Source organism: Vulpes lagopus, chromosome 6 (assembly GCF_018345385.1).
Source record: "Vulpes lagopus strain Blue_001 chromosome 6, ASM1834538v1, whole genome shotgun sequence".
Lineage (NCBI taxonomy): Eukaryota > Metazoa > Chordata > Mammalia > Carnivora > Canidae > Vulpes > Vulpes lagopus.
The window spans coordinates 26,418,288-26,431,145 of NC_054829.1; the positions used below are offsets into that span (position 1 = coordinate 26,418,288).

Genomic DNA, 12,858 nt, shown 5'->3' on the forward strand with positions numbered 1-12,858 from the left:
TTTTACTTTTAGCTGTTCTGTATCCTTATGCTTAAGGTGTATCTTTCAAATGGCCTATAATTGGAGTTTGTTATTATCTGTTCTAACAACCTTTGTCTTTTAGAGCATTGATATAGTGTACATTTAATGTAATTACTTATATACTTGGGTTTGAATTTGCCCTCTACTGTTTGCTTTTGCTTTCTATTTATCCCATATTGCCTTTTCTGTTCCTCCCTCCACCCCCACACCTTTTTTTTGGATTGATTGGGTTTGTTATTCTGTTTTCCCCTCTTCATTAATTTATTAGTTATATACTTGTTTATTATTCTTATTTATTTACTTATTACTATTTTATTTATTGCTCTTTTAGTAATTATCCAAGCAGCCTTTCTTTCCTGGATTAATGTGAGGAACTAAGCCCTACAACAAAGAATTTGAGTGACTATTTTCTCAATTCACTGAAGGAATAGCACATAACTAGTATCATTCTAGATGCATAGGGGAGAAGCTAAGTCATTACATACAGTGAACACCTTATGACATTAGAGCTTAATTCTTTTGTTGAGAAGAGCTACTAGAGAGTAAAACATATATTCTTGGCTTATTGAAATCTATATAAATTAGTATTTTACCTCTTCCAGAACAATGCAAAGTTCTTACAACTCTTTAACTCCATTTTCCACCAATTATAATTTGTAAAATTATTATTTTTTTTGTAAAATTATTAACATGTATTTTCATTCTCTAAATATTTTAAAATTACCAGGATATTATAACATCATTGTTTTTATTAAGTTTTTAATTCCAATATAGTTAACATATAGTGTTATATTTGTTTTGGCTATACAATCTTGTGATTCAACAATTCTATACATTCCTCAGTGATACCATTATTGTTTTGTTCAGTTGTTGTTCATTTTAGATTTACTGAAAGACTTATTGTGTTTGTTGTTTTTCATTTCTTCTCATGCCTCCAAGCTTCTACCTTGGATTATTTATGTGCTGCTTGAAGAACATCCCTTAGTATCTCCTTTAGTGTCTGTTAGTGATGAAATTTATTAGTCTGCGTCTGAAAAAAATTTTTAAGATTTATCTGAGAGAGAGAGTGGGGGAGGATAACTTTGCTGGGTGGAGAATTCTGTGCTGGTAGTTATTTTCTCTTGGCACTCTATTGTTTTTATTTTTTTTTTATTTTTTTTTATTTTTATTTTTTTTGCACTCTATTGTTTTTAGACTTCCATTGTAGTTACAGTGTTGGGAAATAACCATAAGCCATATTGTTGTTTCTTTGAATATAAGGTGTCTTTTTATCTTCTTGGTTTTCAGCTTTTTTTTTTTTTTGTCATTGGTTTTCAGCAGTTTTGCTGTTCTACCTAAATATTGGTTTGCTTTGTATTTATCCTCTTTAGAGTTTGTACATTTTTTTCTGCCCCATTTTCTCTCTTCTCTCCTTCTGAGACTCCAGTTATACATTTGTTAGAGTCTTTCACTATATCCCCTTTTTGTCTGTCATGCACTTTTCTGTATTTTCCATTTTTCTCTTATCCTGGCCTTTCAGTTTACCCATTCTCTCTTTAGCTATATCTAATATGTTGTTAAGCCCACTCATTGCATTCTTATTTTTAGTTAATTTTTTTCAGTTACTGATTTCTATTTGGTCGTTTTTAGAGTTTCTAGTTCTTTGATGAAATTTTCAACCTTTTATTTTATTGCATAATTTAAGTTTTCGTAAAGTTTATGTCTGATAACTCTATTAGTGGGATCCCCATGGGTCTCTTTCTGTTATGTTACTTCTTGTTTTTAAATCATGTTTTGTTCTCTTGTATATCTGGTAAGTTTTAATTGCATGTCAGACATATATGAACAATTGTTGAGGTAATTAAAGACTCTGGATGATGTTCTTGTCTTCCAGAGAGGATTTATCTTTGCATCTGACAGGTAGCAAAGGGCATTAGCAATTCTGAATTGTTTTTAATTTATTTTTTAAAATATTTTATTTATTTATTCATGGACACAGAGAGAGAGGCAGAGACACAGGCAGAGGGAGAGGGAGAAGCAGGCTCCATGCAGGGAGCCCGATGTGAGACTTGATCCCAGGTCTCCAGGATCACACCCCAGGCTGCAGGCGGCGCCAAACTGCCACGCCACCGGGGCTGCCCTGAATTGTTTTTAATTTAATCAGCGATTAAGAGTAGAGGATTTTAAGTTGCTCATTATTCCATGTGAAGACTAGTCTATTTCTGATTCCCCTTTATTCTGAGGATATAGCCCTTTGGAACCCCAATCCAAAGCCTGGGGGTTTATCAGGCTCTCCTTCCTTGGCAAGGTCTGAAGCCCAATTTTTATTCTACTAGCTCCTTGGATTTGTTAAAAACTCTGTTTAGTTTCTCACCTTCCTAGTTACCTCTTCTACTAATGCATCCACCTCTAGGGAAAGCACAACTCCAAACGCTAGACTTACCTCTTTCATTTTCCTTCTTTTCCTATTTTTTGGTTCTTCAAGTCTTTGCCAACTTATTTGCTCTCAGCTACCTTTAGAAATCTGGTTTTTATATAGAGTCTGGATTTCTTAGTTATTCTCAGCTGGAGAGTTGGCCTGCAAGCCTGTCCTCTGTAAAAGAAAGGGGACCTTTAAGATTATTATGAGCAGGACAGTCTCTACTCTCTGGGATCTTATTCTCCGGTTGTGATAGAGGTTGGAGGCTAGAGGCCTCTGTCCTGAGGATGGCAGGAAGGAGCCTGAGCAACTACATAGCTCCACATACCCATTTCATAGATGAGGAAGTAGGTCCAGGAAAGGCAAGAGACTTACATAAGTTCATACAGCCAAGTAATGGCAGAGCTAGTCCTGGAATTTGGATCTTCTGAATCCCCACCTATAGATACTTGAACTTCACCAGACTTTAGGAAGTGGTTTATTTTGTTGTTATTTGTTTGTTTGTTTATTTATTTTTCTTTCTAATATAGGTATTTTCAATCTTGCACAAAAGTATAGAGAATGGTAAAATGAATCTCAATATTTAACCATCTCCTCCTGGCTTTAATGGTTTTCAAAATACTTTTTTTTTTTTTTTAAGATTTAATTTATTTATTCATGAGAGAGACACACAGAGCAAGAGAGGCAGAGACACAGGCAGAGGGAGAAGCAGGCTCCATGCAGGGAGCCTGACATGGGACTTGATCCCGAGTCTTCAGGATCACCCCCTGGGCTGAAGGCAACACTAAACTGCTGAGCCACCTGGGCTGCCCGAGACATTTTTTTTTTTTATTTGTATCTCCACTTCTTCTGCCACTGGATTTTTCTGGAAACAAATCCCAAACATCATATCATTGCATTCATACATACTTAGGTTTCTATCTGAAGTACACTATACATAATCTTCTTCCCTCCTTTCCTTTCTTCCTTCTATGTAACCTCAATATTATCACATCTATAAAATCAATACAGAAAATATTGTCAAATATTCAAAATAGTTTATTTACATGTCCCTTATTACAAAATTACAAATAATTGTACTAGCTGAGTTCATGTTGGATTTCTTGTCTGGCAAGCTTGAGGGCCTTTGGCTCCATTGCATTTCTTTCTGTGCAATCATATTATTCCCCTAAGGAGGGAAGAATAAAGAATTTCATTTCTTCCTCGTATACAGAAAAAAGGGGGGGGGGCACAAATGGGTAAAGGACATAACCAAGACCTCATGGAGAGTCAGGAGCCTCTGCTGAAAGAGTTTGTGGGAATGGGACACTGGGAGGGGGAGAGAGCCTGCTGTCCTCAGGCCTACTCAGTCAGTGTAGCCAGCCTCACCTGGTGGCCAGCTGTGCACCCAGAAAGGTGATTCGGATGTTGTTCACCCTCATAGAGTTCCATTCCTCTTTGAGGGGATAGGGATGGAGCAAAGAAAGGCCTCTATTCCCTTATAGCCGTACACCCTCTATTCTATATGGAGATCCATGAGGCATTACTGAGCAGGGGCAAGTGTAAGCTCAGAGGGCTCACCTTTGACAGCATGAATGGGCTAGTCTGTGTTAGTCATAGGACTAATACTATGAGGAAAAGTTCTGTGAGGACCAGACTGTCTTATTCATTTTGTGGTCCCATGCCCAGCTCAGGTCTTAGCACATAGTCTATCTAATACAGAGCTTGATAGCAGCCAGTATTTATTAAGTATTTACTACATATCAGGTACTGTTCTCAGTGATTTCCATGTATTAATTCATTTAGTCCTCATAACTAAACCTTTGGTAGGCACTTATTATTCCCAGATTAAAAATGATGATGCACAGAAAAGTTAAGAAAATTTATGTGTTAAGTAAGGGAGGTAGATCCCATTCCAAGCAATGCAACTACAGACCCTTGCCCCTTTACTGCTACAGTTCCCCATCCAATAGCATATTGTGCGTCAGGGGTTGGGAACTAGGGCCTGTGGGCCAAATCCAGACCTAAGAATGGATTTTACGTTTTAAAAGGATTATTTGAAAAGTATGGGGAGAAGGGGAAGAACAGTATGTAATGGAGCCAGTGTGCAGTCCACAAAGCCTAAATTTATTCTCTGACCTTTACAGAAACAGTTTGCTGACCCCTAGCCTAGAGGAGATGGTAAAAGGGTTTTTGGGCCTGTTTCCTGTCTCAGGCTTGCCTTTTGGCAGGTGTAGTAGGCAGACTAAAGTTCCAAAGGTGAGACTGACAGCAGTGGTCAAGTCTTCAGTTTTCCCAGCACATTGGAGGCTGAGCCATCTTGGTTCTCTTTCCTTCTCCAGGCTGAGGACATGAATGTCAAGTTGGAAGGGGAACCTTCAGTGCGGAAACCAAAGCAGCGGCCAAGGCCTGAGCCCCTGATCATCCCCACCAAGGCGGGCACTTTCATTGCCCCTCCTGTCTACTCCAACATCACCCCATATCAGAGCCACCTGCGCTCTCCTGTTCGCCTAGCTGATCACCCCTCAGAGCGGAGCTTTGAACTACCCCCTTATACACCACCCCCCATCCTCAGCCCTGTGCGGGAAGGCTCGGGTCTCTATTTCAATGCCATCATATCAACCAGCAGCATCCCAGCCCCTCCTCCCATCACGCCAAAGAGTGCCCATCGTACCCTGCTGCGGTCTAGTGAGTGACCCACCTTCAGGGGTCATGGGGGCAGGGAATGTGGGGAGGGAGGGCGGTGGGCAGGGATGAGACTCTACTTATAAGGCTATTAGAGATTGGGCTAGAATACTGTGGGCAAAGGGGCCCCACTCTCTTCTCTGAGAGAGAAAAGGAGATTGTCCTGGTTCAAGAACAGGCCGGGGTATGGGAGAGGGGTTTGAGTCCAACTGCTTGGGTTCAAATCCCAATTCTACCATTTACTATGACTTGTGCAAGTCATTTAAACTCTCTCGGTTTCAGTTTCTTCAATATTAAATGAAGATAGTATTTGGTTGATTCTGAAATTGCCAATTTCAACTATTTTTAGATTCACTAATAGTTTCCAACGGTTCAACCTAATAACCACCTCACAGGGTTGTGGCGAGGTTCAGATGCATTAGTGAATCATGCCTGGAGCGTCGTGTTTATTCCTAGAAGTGGCAGATCCTGTCTCCTGGGAGTTGTTTTGGCCCAGAGCAGACATTTTGGGTGGCCTGGGTGGTGAATTGTTGGAAACCGTTGCCAATTTCCCAAAAGGATGTGTTTCCTCTGAAAAATGGGATAATCCTATCTCTTGGCCGTGGTGGAGGATTAAATGTGAGTAAACACTAGGGTGAGGCTGCACCATCACCAGATTAACCTCTGACCCTGACCTCCCGTGGCCTAGCTCTCTGGTGCCCCCTGGTGTCTATGGGTGAGAAATGGCTCACCCTGGGCTGGCTGACCTTCTGCCCTCCCATGTACCCCTCCAAGCTTGGAAGCTTCTCTCCCTGCCTGGGTTGTGCAGGAAGAAGTTACTGTAGAGACCAGACTGGCAGCAAAGAGAGGCCTCCTGTCCATCCACGAGTATTTTTTTTTTAAGATTTTATTTATTCATGAGGGACACAAAGAGGGGTGGGGGGGGGCAGAGACACAGGCAGAGGGAGAAGCAGGCTCCATGCAGGGAGCCTGATATGGGACTTGATCCCAGGACTCCAGGATCACGCCCTGGGCCAAAGGCGGCGCTAAACCACTGAGCCACCTGGGCTGCCCCTCCATGAGTATTTATTTATTGAGCACTTGGGTGTAAAACATTGAACTGGGTCTTGTGAAGAGTCTCCACAGTGTTGGGGACAGCATAGTCTGCTCTAGAGAGTGTAGAGGGCCATTAGAGAGTTGACATGGGAACCTGGGAGGCAGAAAAGCAGAAGTTGTGAGTAGAGTGGGATCAGCAGCCAGTGAGAGAAACAGACCCTAAGCTCCAAAGCCTGCAGAAGCTTCTAGCCTGGGGTGGTAAGAAAGCAGTCTGCAGAGGGTGGGGCTAGAGCTGAGCTTGAACCAGGAGGGGGATGGGGGATGAACCTGAGGGTGCAAAGGGCTGGCGGTGGGACTATGCAGGAAGAGTGATGAGCTGTGAGTAAGCATTCGGCTGGGATCTGGGGTCCAGGTGGTGGGAGGCCTAGATGGAGGGGGAACTGTATGAGCGAGCTGAGCTGAGGAGTTCAGGTTTTATCTCAAGCTGCAGAGGAGAGTCCTCCAAGATTTTGTTTTTGGAGCAAGGGAATGTCTAGATCATGTGGGGTGCTCAGATTAGTTCAGGAGAAACTGAGGCAGAGAACCCAACATGAAGTGAGAAGTATGAAACAGGGATTCCCCTTCACTACCTTGCTAGCATGCCAGAAGTTTCAGCTCTTTACTAGAGCAAGCCCAGGTTAATGTTGGAGTTAATTCTATAGTGTGGGAGCTCCTGGGGCAGGGACCCAGCGTTGGGTATAAGTACTGGTAATACTAATAGCTAATATTTATTGAGGCTGAAGCTTTGTGCGTGATTTTATTCAGTCCTCATGTTAACTCTAGGAACCGGGTAGTTATAGCCCCTCTCAGCAGGTGTGAAAACAGAAGCACCCACATGTTTGGCAAAGTCACAGTTAGTCGTCACAGTTGCAGGCTGAGGAGCCAGGATTCAGGGTGCCTGATTTTTGAGTGTGAGTCTCTGTGAGTCACTGCTGTGGCTCTTGTGCAAACAGAGCAGCCACGGAGGGTGGGGGTTGGGGGGGCTTACTGGAAGGAGGGTTTCACCAATATCCCTTTTGTCCCATAGATAGCGCTGAAGTCACCCCACCTGTCCTCTCGGTGATGGGGGAGGCCACCCCAGTGAGCATTGAGCCGTAAGTGCAGCCCTTCCTCTGGCCCATGGCATGAGGGTGGCGGAGTGGGGTCCAGTGCATGTGAGCCCTGGGAGGAGGGCCTCTGAGATTTCGCAGTCGCCTCTGGGCTTTACTGCCCCACCCCGCTTCTGTGAGGAAGTCACTGGAAAAGGAAAGCACCAGCTCGGTTTAAATTTGCCTCTCAGGAGAAAGAGGATAGTCGAGGAGACTCCTTCTCGGTCTGTAAACCTGAAGCTTCTCCCCTTCCCAAACTCTGGGCCTTGTCTTTCTGGCTTTACCAGTGGCTGTTTGCTAGGCTGTCCTCACGAAAGCTAAATTCCCATACACCCAGTTGAAGCCTTGCCACGCCCAGCCTCTGCCAGCCACCCCCTGCTGCTTCTCCCACCCCAGGGAGAAAGATTCCCGATCCCCTCAAGAGGTGAGGCTTCATTCCCTGCCCTTTCCATCCCTGCAGACGCATCAACGTGGGCTCCCGGTTCCAAGCGGAAATCCCATCGATGAGGGATCGGGCACTGGCCGCTGCAGACCCCCACAAGGCTGACTTGGTGTGGCAGCCATGGGAGGGCCTGGAGAGCAGCCGGGAGAAGCAGAGGCAAGGTGAGAGGGGACCAGAACCAGCAGGCGAAGGTGGGCAGGTGGGTGGGCGAGGCCCGGAAAGTGATTTCTTCTTTCCCTTCCCATGCTTGCTCTAGTGGAAGATCTGTTGACAGCTGCCTGCTCCAGTATCTTCCCTGGAGCTGGCACCAACCAGGAGCTGGCCCTGCACTGTCTACATGAGTCCAGGGGAGACATCCTGGTGAGACAACAGCCCTGGTGGAGGGAGGGACCCTCAGGGAGGCTGGCCTGGATCCATGTCTGCCGTGCAGGAGCCAGGACTGCTGATGCACCGATTCAAAGCCGGCAGGAGGGGTGGGCCAAGTTGGGGGTTGTAGGGGCTCCACCCAAGGCAGTCTTAGTTCCAAACTCCAGACTTGGCTGCCCAGGATCCTCCTGTCTACCCCTGTCTCTCCCTGATTCTGGATCAGTGAATCCCCACCCTCAGGAAGGTTCATGTGTCTGTCTGCCCTGGGGGCCACATGCTCCCTCTTAAGAGGCCCAGGTTCCTGAGCACCTCCACCCCCACGACCTCCCCATCTTGCCAGACCTCTTGTCCCTCAGCAGTGAAGCAGGGGCAACAATAAATGCCCACCCTACTACTCAGAGGGTTCAAGAGGACTTCTGAATTTTGCCTGGTACCTAGGATGCTCAGCCTGCCACTGAGACCCCTGCAGGGCCTTGACCTTTGCCTCACTTCCCCTTCAGGAAACGCTGAATAAGCTGCTACTGAAGAAGCCCCTGAGGCCCCATAACCACCCACTGGCGACTTATCACTACACAGGTGGGCCTGGGACCTGGAGTCTCAAGGGGTCTCCAGCATCAGTGGGGCCCAGCTTACTGCTGAGTCCTGGGAAGGGGTGAGGAGGTGTGGGGGGTGGATAAGCCAAGAGCCAGAGTGATGGAAAGAACTGACTCCAAAGATGGGGTAGTCCCCCAGGGGCTTCCTGTGCCCTGGGGTGGAAGGGAGAGGCGTGTGGGCCAGTGGGAGCCCATGCAAGCAAAAAAAGCCCATGGTAAGGTGCAAGGGATAGGAGTCCAGGGAGTGCCATCCAGACTGGCATCGGGTGCCTGGATCTTAGACAACCCCTGGAAGGCCATGTCCCATCCTGGGCACTGGACTTTTAAAAGGGACACTGACCGAATGGCGTAATCACAGCAGCCACTGTCCCCAGTCCCTGTTGAATGGCACATCGTGTCTGTGTCAGGCCCAGCCTCGAGGTCCCATGGGGTTATCTCATGTCATCTGCAGCACCACTGGTACAGTGGCTTCTATTACTAGTTCCTGTCTCGCGAGTGAGGTGAGTGAGGCTCAGAGGCCAGTATGTGGCCCAGCTCTGCATGCCTGTGGAGACCCCCACAGATGGATGGCTTCACACTTCTTTGCGTGTCAGGATGGCCCCCTGCAGTGCTCATGGCCCCATCCACCTCACTACTGTGGCTCCCTCTCTGCCCTGCAGGCTCTGACCAGTGGAAGATGGCCGAGAGGAAGCTGTTCAACAAAGGCATTGCCATCTACAAGAAGGATTTCTTCCTGGTGCAGAAGCTGGTAAGCTGGGGCTCTGTTTGGGGGAAGGGGGAGTGAGGGAAGGCCAGGAACTGACTGTGTGATTTGGGGCTCCCTCTGCCGGTGGTGGCCTCTCAGTCCCTTACCAGGCCCTCTGTGAAAGCAGTTAGGTCCATGCCACTACGTATCCTGAGACAATTTTCCAAACAAAACAAGGGGAAGAGATTGGGCCTTTCCTGCCCTCAGTTCCAAGCCTCCTTCCCTCATGTTAGGGTAGTGTGGTCATGCTGGGGGTGCTGGGGGGGCGTGAGGGGTGTTTCAGAAGGAGGCCTGAGTGGGCAGACCCAGTGGTGTCAGACTTCAGAGAGTGACTTGCCTGAGAGAGAACAGGAAAAGAAGGAGGGCTGCAGGCAGATGTGAGCCATTCCCCAAGGGGCTGGGCTGCTTCAAAAGCCACAATTAGCTTGTGGAGGAGAGGTCACCCTAAGAATGAGGAGCACTGAGAGCCAGCAAGTGACTGTGTAACCTGGAGGGCCATTGCCCACTTCCTGTCAGACCCAGGGCTTCCTTCCAGTAACTCTGCTGACCAAGTAGAGGAGGCCAAGTCTCATTTTCCTAAATTGGATTTATCTTGTCCTCTTTCCCATGTTGTTCTGGGAGAAGAAAAGTGCTTTCCTAATCCAAGGACTTGCATGCTTCCAGAAGCCCTTCTCACAAAAATCGGAGCCTTGTGGACCGTGGAGGCGAGAGAGTTTCCAAGAAAGTCTTTTCTCCTCCTCGAATTGTAGATTGTGCCAGGACAGCCCTGGGGACTGGGCAAAGTGCTGATAAACCCTCCTACAAGGGCCCTGTTGTGAGGACAGTCATTTGCTGGGTTTTAGTAACACTGCGTTCCCAGATTGGGCAATATTTCTGCGAAGTACTTGCCTGCAAAACTCACTCCGGTGCCCTTAAATGCCATAATGAAAAGAGCAGACCATTAGTCATACGGATGATTGGAGAGAATTGATAGCAAAAGTGTAAACAGGATCTAATTAGGAAATTTTTTGGCTTGGCCATTCCTGTGAGATTGGAGCACATCTGTCACAGATGGATACAGAGGGCACAGAGGACTGTCACTGACCCCCTGGGCTGTGTGGACAGGACTTCCCAGCTCCCTGGACAGCCCTGCAGTTGGCTGAGCAGTCTGGGAGCCTGGGGCAGAAAGGGAGGAGTCAGAGCAAATGGCCTGTGTGTGTGGGAAAACCAGTCCAGAAACTAAACCCAGTAGCCAGGTGGATTTGTGACATGAGAGTGCTAGGATTTCAGACTTTGGGAAGCCCCTTGGAAGTCATCGACACATGAAGAGACTTGGCCTAAGGTCACACAGCCATTTAGTGGCAGAGTTAGGAGTAAGACTTAGGCCTTCTGCTTCCTTTTCAGGTTTTCCAGAGCTTTCTTGTTAGTCTCCCTTGAGTCCCTCCCTGACACAGGACAGTTTAACATTTCTCTAGCCTCACCTGTCAGTTGCTACTCCCTGGGAAGGAATGACACTGCTCGCGTTAATGGAGTCTCTGTTGCCAGATTGGGCTGGCTCTGAATGTGGATGGCATCCAGACTTTTTCACCTGGAACTTTTTATTTTGAAACATTTCAAACTTTACAGAAAAATGGAAAGAATAGTACAATGAACACCCACATATCCCTCATTTACAAATATTTACCAATTGTTAACCGTTAACTAGCTTTCCCTCTCTCTTTCACTGTCTCTCTATAAATTTATGTATGTCCTATTTCCTGTCCTTCCATTATAACTAATCGTTAAAAGTAAGCTCTAGACAGCATGACATTTGATCATCTCTTAAAAACAAGGGCATCTCTTTCAAAACCACAATATCATTATCACACCCAAGAAATTTAGACTGATACAGCAGTATTCTCCAATATGTGATCATTATTCAGATCTCCCCAAAGGCCTCATGTTCTTTTTAGCTTTTTTTTTTTTTTTTTTTTTTTAAATAGTGCTGAAGCATTGGTTAATTGAATTGGTTGGTGGTTGTTCAGGGCATGCATTGGAGAAGCGGTTGTATTTTGGGCTTCTTAGGTTTAGCATTGGCTGAGGCTGAGGTTGAGATGGGGCTGAGGGGCACATGCATGGACGGGAAAGGCTGGAGTATCCCCAGGCAGGTGAGCTAAACCAGGAACTCTGACCTCAGTTTTGGCTTCAAACCAGATCCAGACCAAGACTGTGGCGCAGTGTGTGGAGTTCTACTACACCTACAAGAAGCAGGTGAAAATCGGCCGCAACGGGACGCTAACCTTCGGGGATGTGGATACAAGTGACGAGAAGTCAGCCCAGGAAGAGGTTGAAGTGGATATTAAGGTGACTCCCCTCCCAGCCTCAGCTGCTTAGAGCCTTGGCTGTGTCTGGGGTTAGGGACTGAGTTGGGAGCCTGAGGCCAAGCTCTCTGGAAGTCCATGGAGAGCAGAGAGAGGAAGGCTATATCCCTGACAGCCCCAAAGAGCTGATGTCCTGGACACTGGACCTGGGCTGTTAGGTTCCCCTCTCTATCTGCCAGTGTCATGGTAACGATAGATTGTGTTTGCTGCAGAACACTGGGGAGTTTTCCCACAGTATTTACAGCAGCACTGACTTACTGTCCCCTAATAGCAGATCTTGAACACTGTTGCCCAAACTTGAGTCATTCTTGAACAGCCATCATGAATATGTCTGCATCCTGCCACATGTCACCGTTTTTGTCACGTTCATCTACCACCTATACTCCCTCCTACTTCATATTTTTCTTTTTTACTCAGAAGTAAAAAAGCTCCTTTTTTACTCAGAAGAGAAATATTATATCACAGCCATAAACAGAAAACCAGGATTGTTTGCCATAGAAGGTACTAGTAAAACGAAATATATATGAAAATCAAACAATGTTACTAAATTCTAGATAGATGCCATTACCTGCCAAGGCTCTGAGTCTCAGGCCTAACTTCTGTTTAATTAAGACTGAAGAAGTATAAAAGACACATTAAGATCCAAGTCGAAACTTTGTCCTTAATCATAATCAGAATTGAAAGAAATTTGAAAAGCCAATGTTATTTTATTTTCTGTCCATGTGGCCACCTAACATCATCTTGGGGTTCTAAGTGCACACTTGCTGACATACTGTGCTAAAACCAGGAATGGTTTGGTCCTCATTTTGCAGGTGGAAGTGCCAAAAGCATTACAAAGATAGTTTAGAATTGGAGCTAAGGCTGCTGCCGGGCTCCACCAGGGCACCTCGCTGAAGTATGTATCTCTTGAATTGGCATGCTTGCTCCCTGCCCCTGGCTCAGTCTCAAGTGCTCTGTGTCTTCCTGAGGGCTTCCAGGGCTCAAGACTCCCATCTTCTTTTGGAAGCCGACCAGCTGGGGTTGGGGCGGGGGGGTTACAGAGGTGTAGCACAGGAGGCTGTGCTGGGCCAGGTCAGGCAAGCAGGATGAGCAGGGCCTAGTGGTCCCTGGTTGGGTCAGAATCAGTGC

General features: G+C 46.4%; 1 protein-coding gene across 3 annotated transcripts in view; it reads left to right on the forward strand.

Moving 5' to 3' along the window:
- MIDEAS (mitotic deacetylase associated SANT domain protein) overlaps positions 1–12,858 on the forward strand; it is a 69,350-nt gene that overhangs the window by 50,135 nt on the left and 6,357 nt on the right. For all 3 annotated transcript variants that reach the window (XM_041758380.1, XM_041758381.1, XM_041758378.1), the window contains 7 exons: positions 4,741–5,086; positions 7,185–7,251; positions 7,706–7,848; positions 7,944–8,047; positions 8,554–8,629; positions 9,306–9,394; positions 11,564–11,713. In XM_041758380.1, the coding sequence (XP_041614314.1) occupies positions 4,741–5,086; positions 7,185–7,251; positions 7,706–7,848; positions 7,944–8,047; positions 8,554–8,629; positions 9,306–9,394; positions 11,564–11,713 (975 nt within the window). The remainder of the gene's footprint in view (positions 1–4,740; positions 5,087–7,184; positions 7,252–7,705; positions 7,849–7,943; positions 8,048–8,553; positions 8,630–9,305; positions 9,395–11,563; positions 11,714–12,858) is intronic.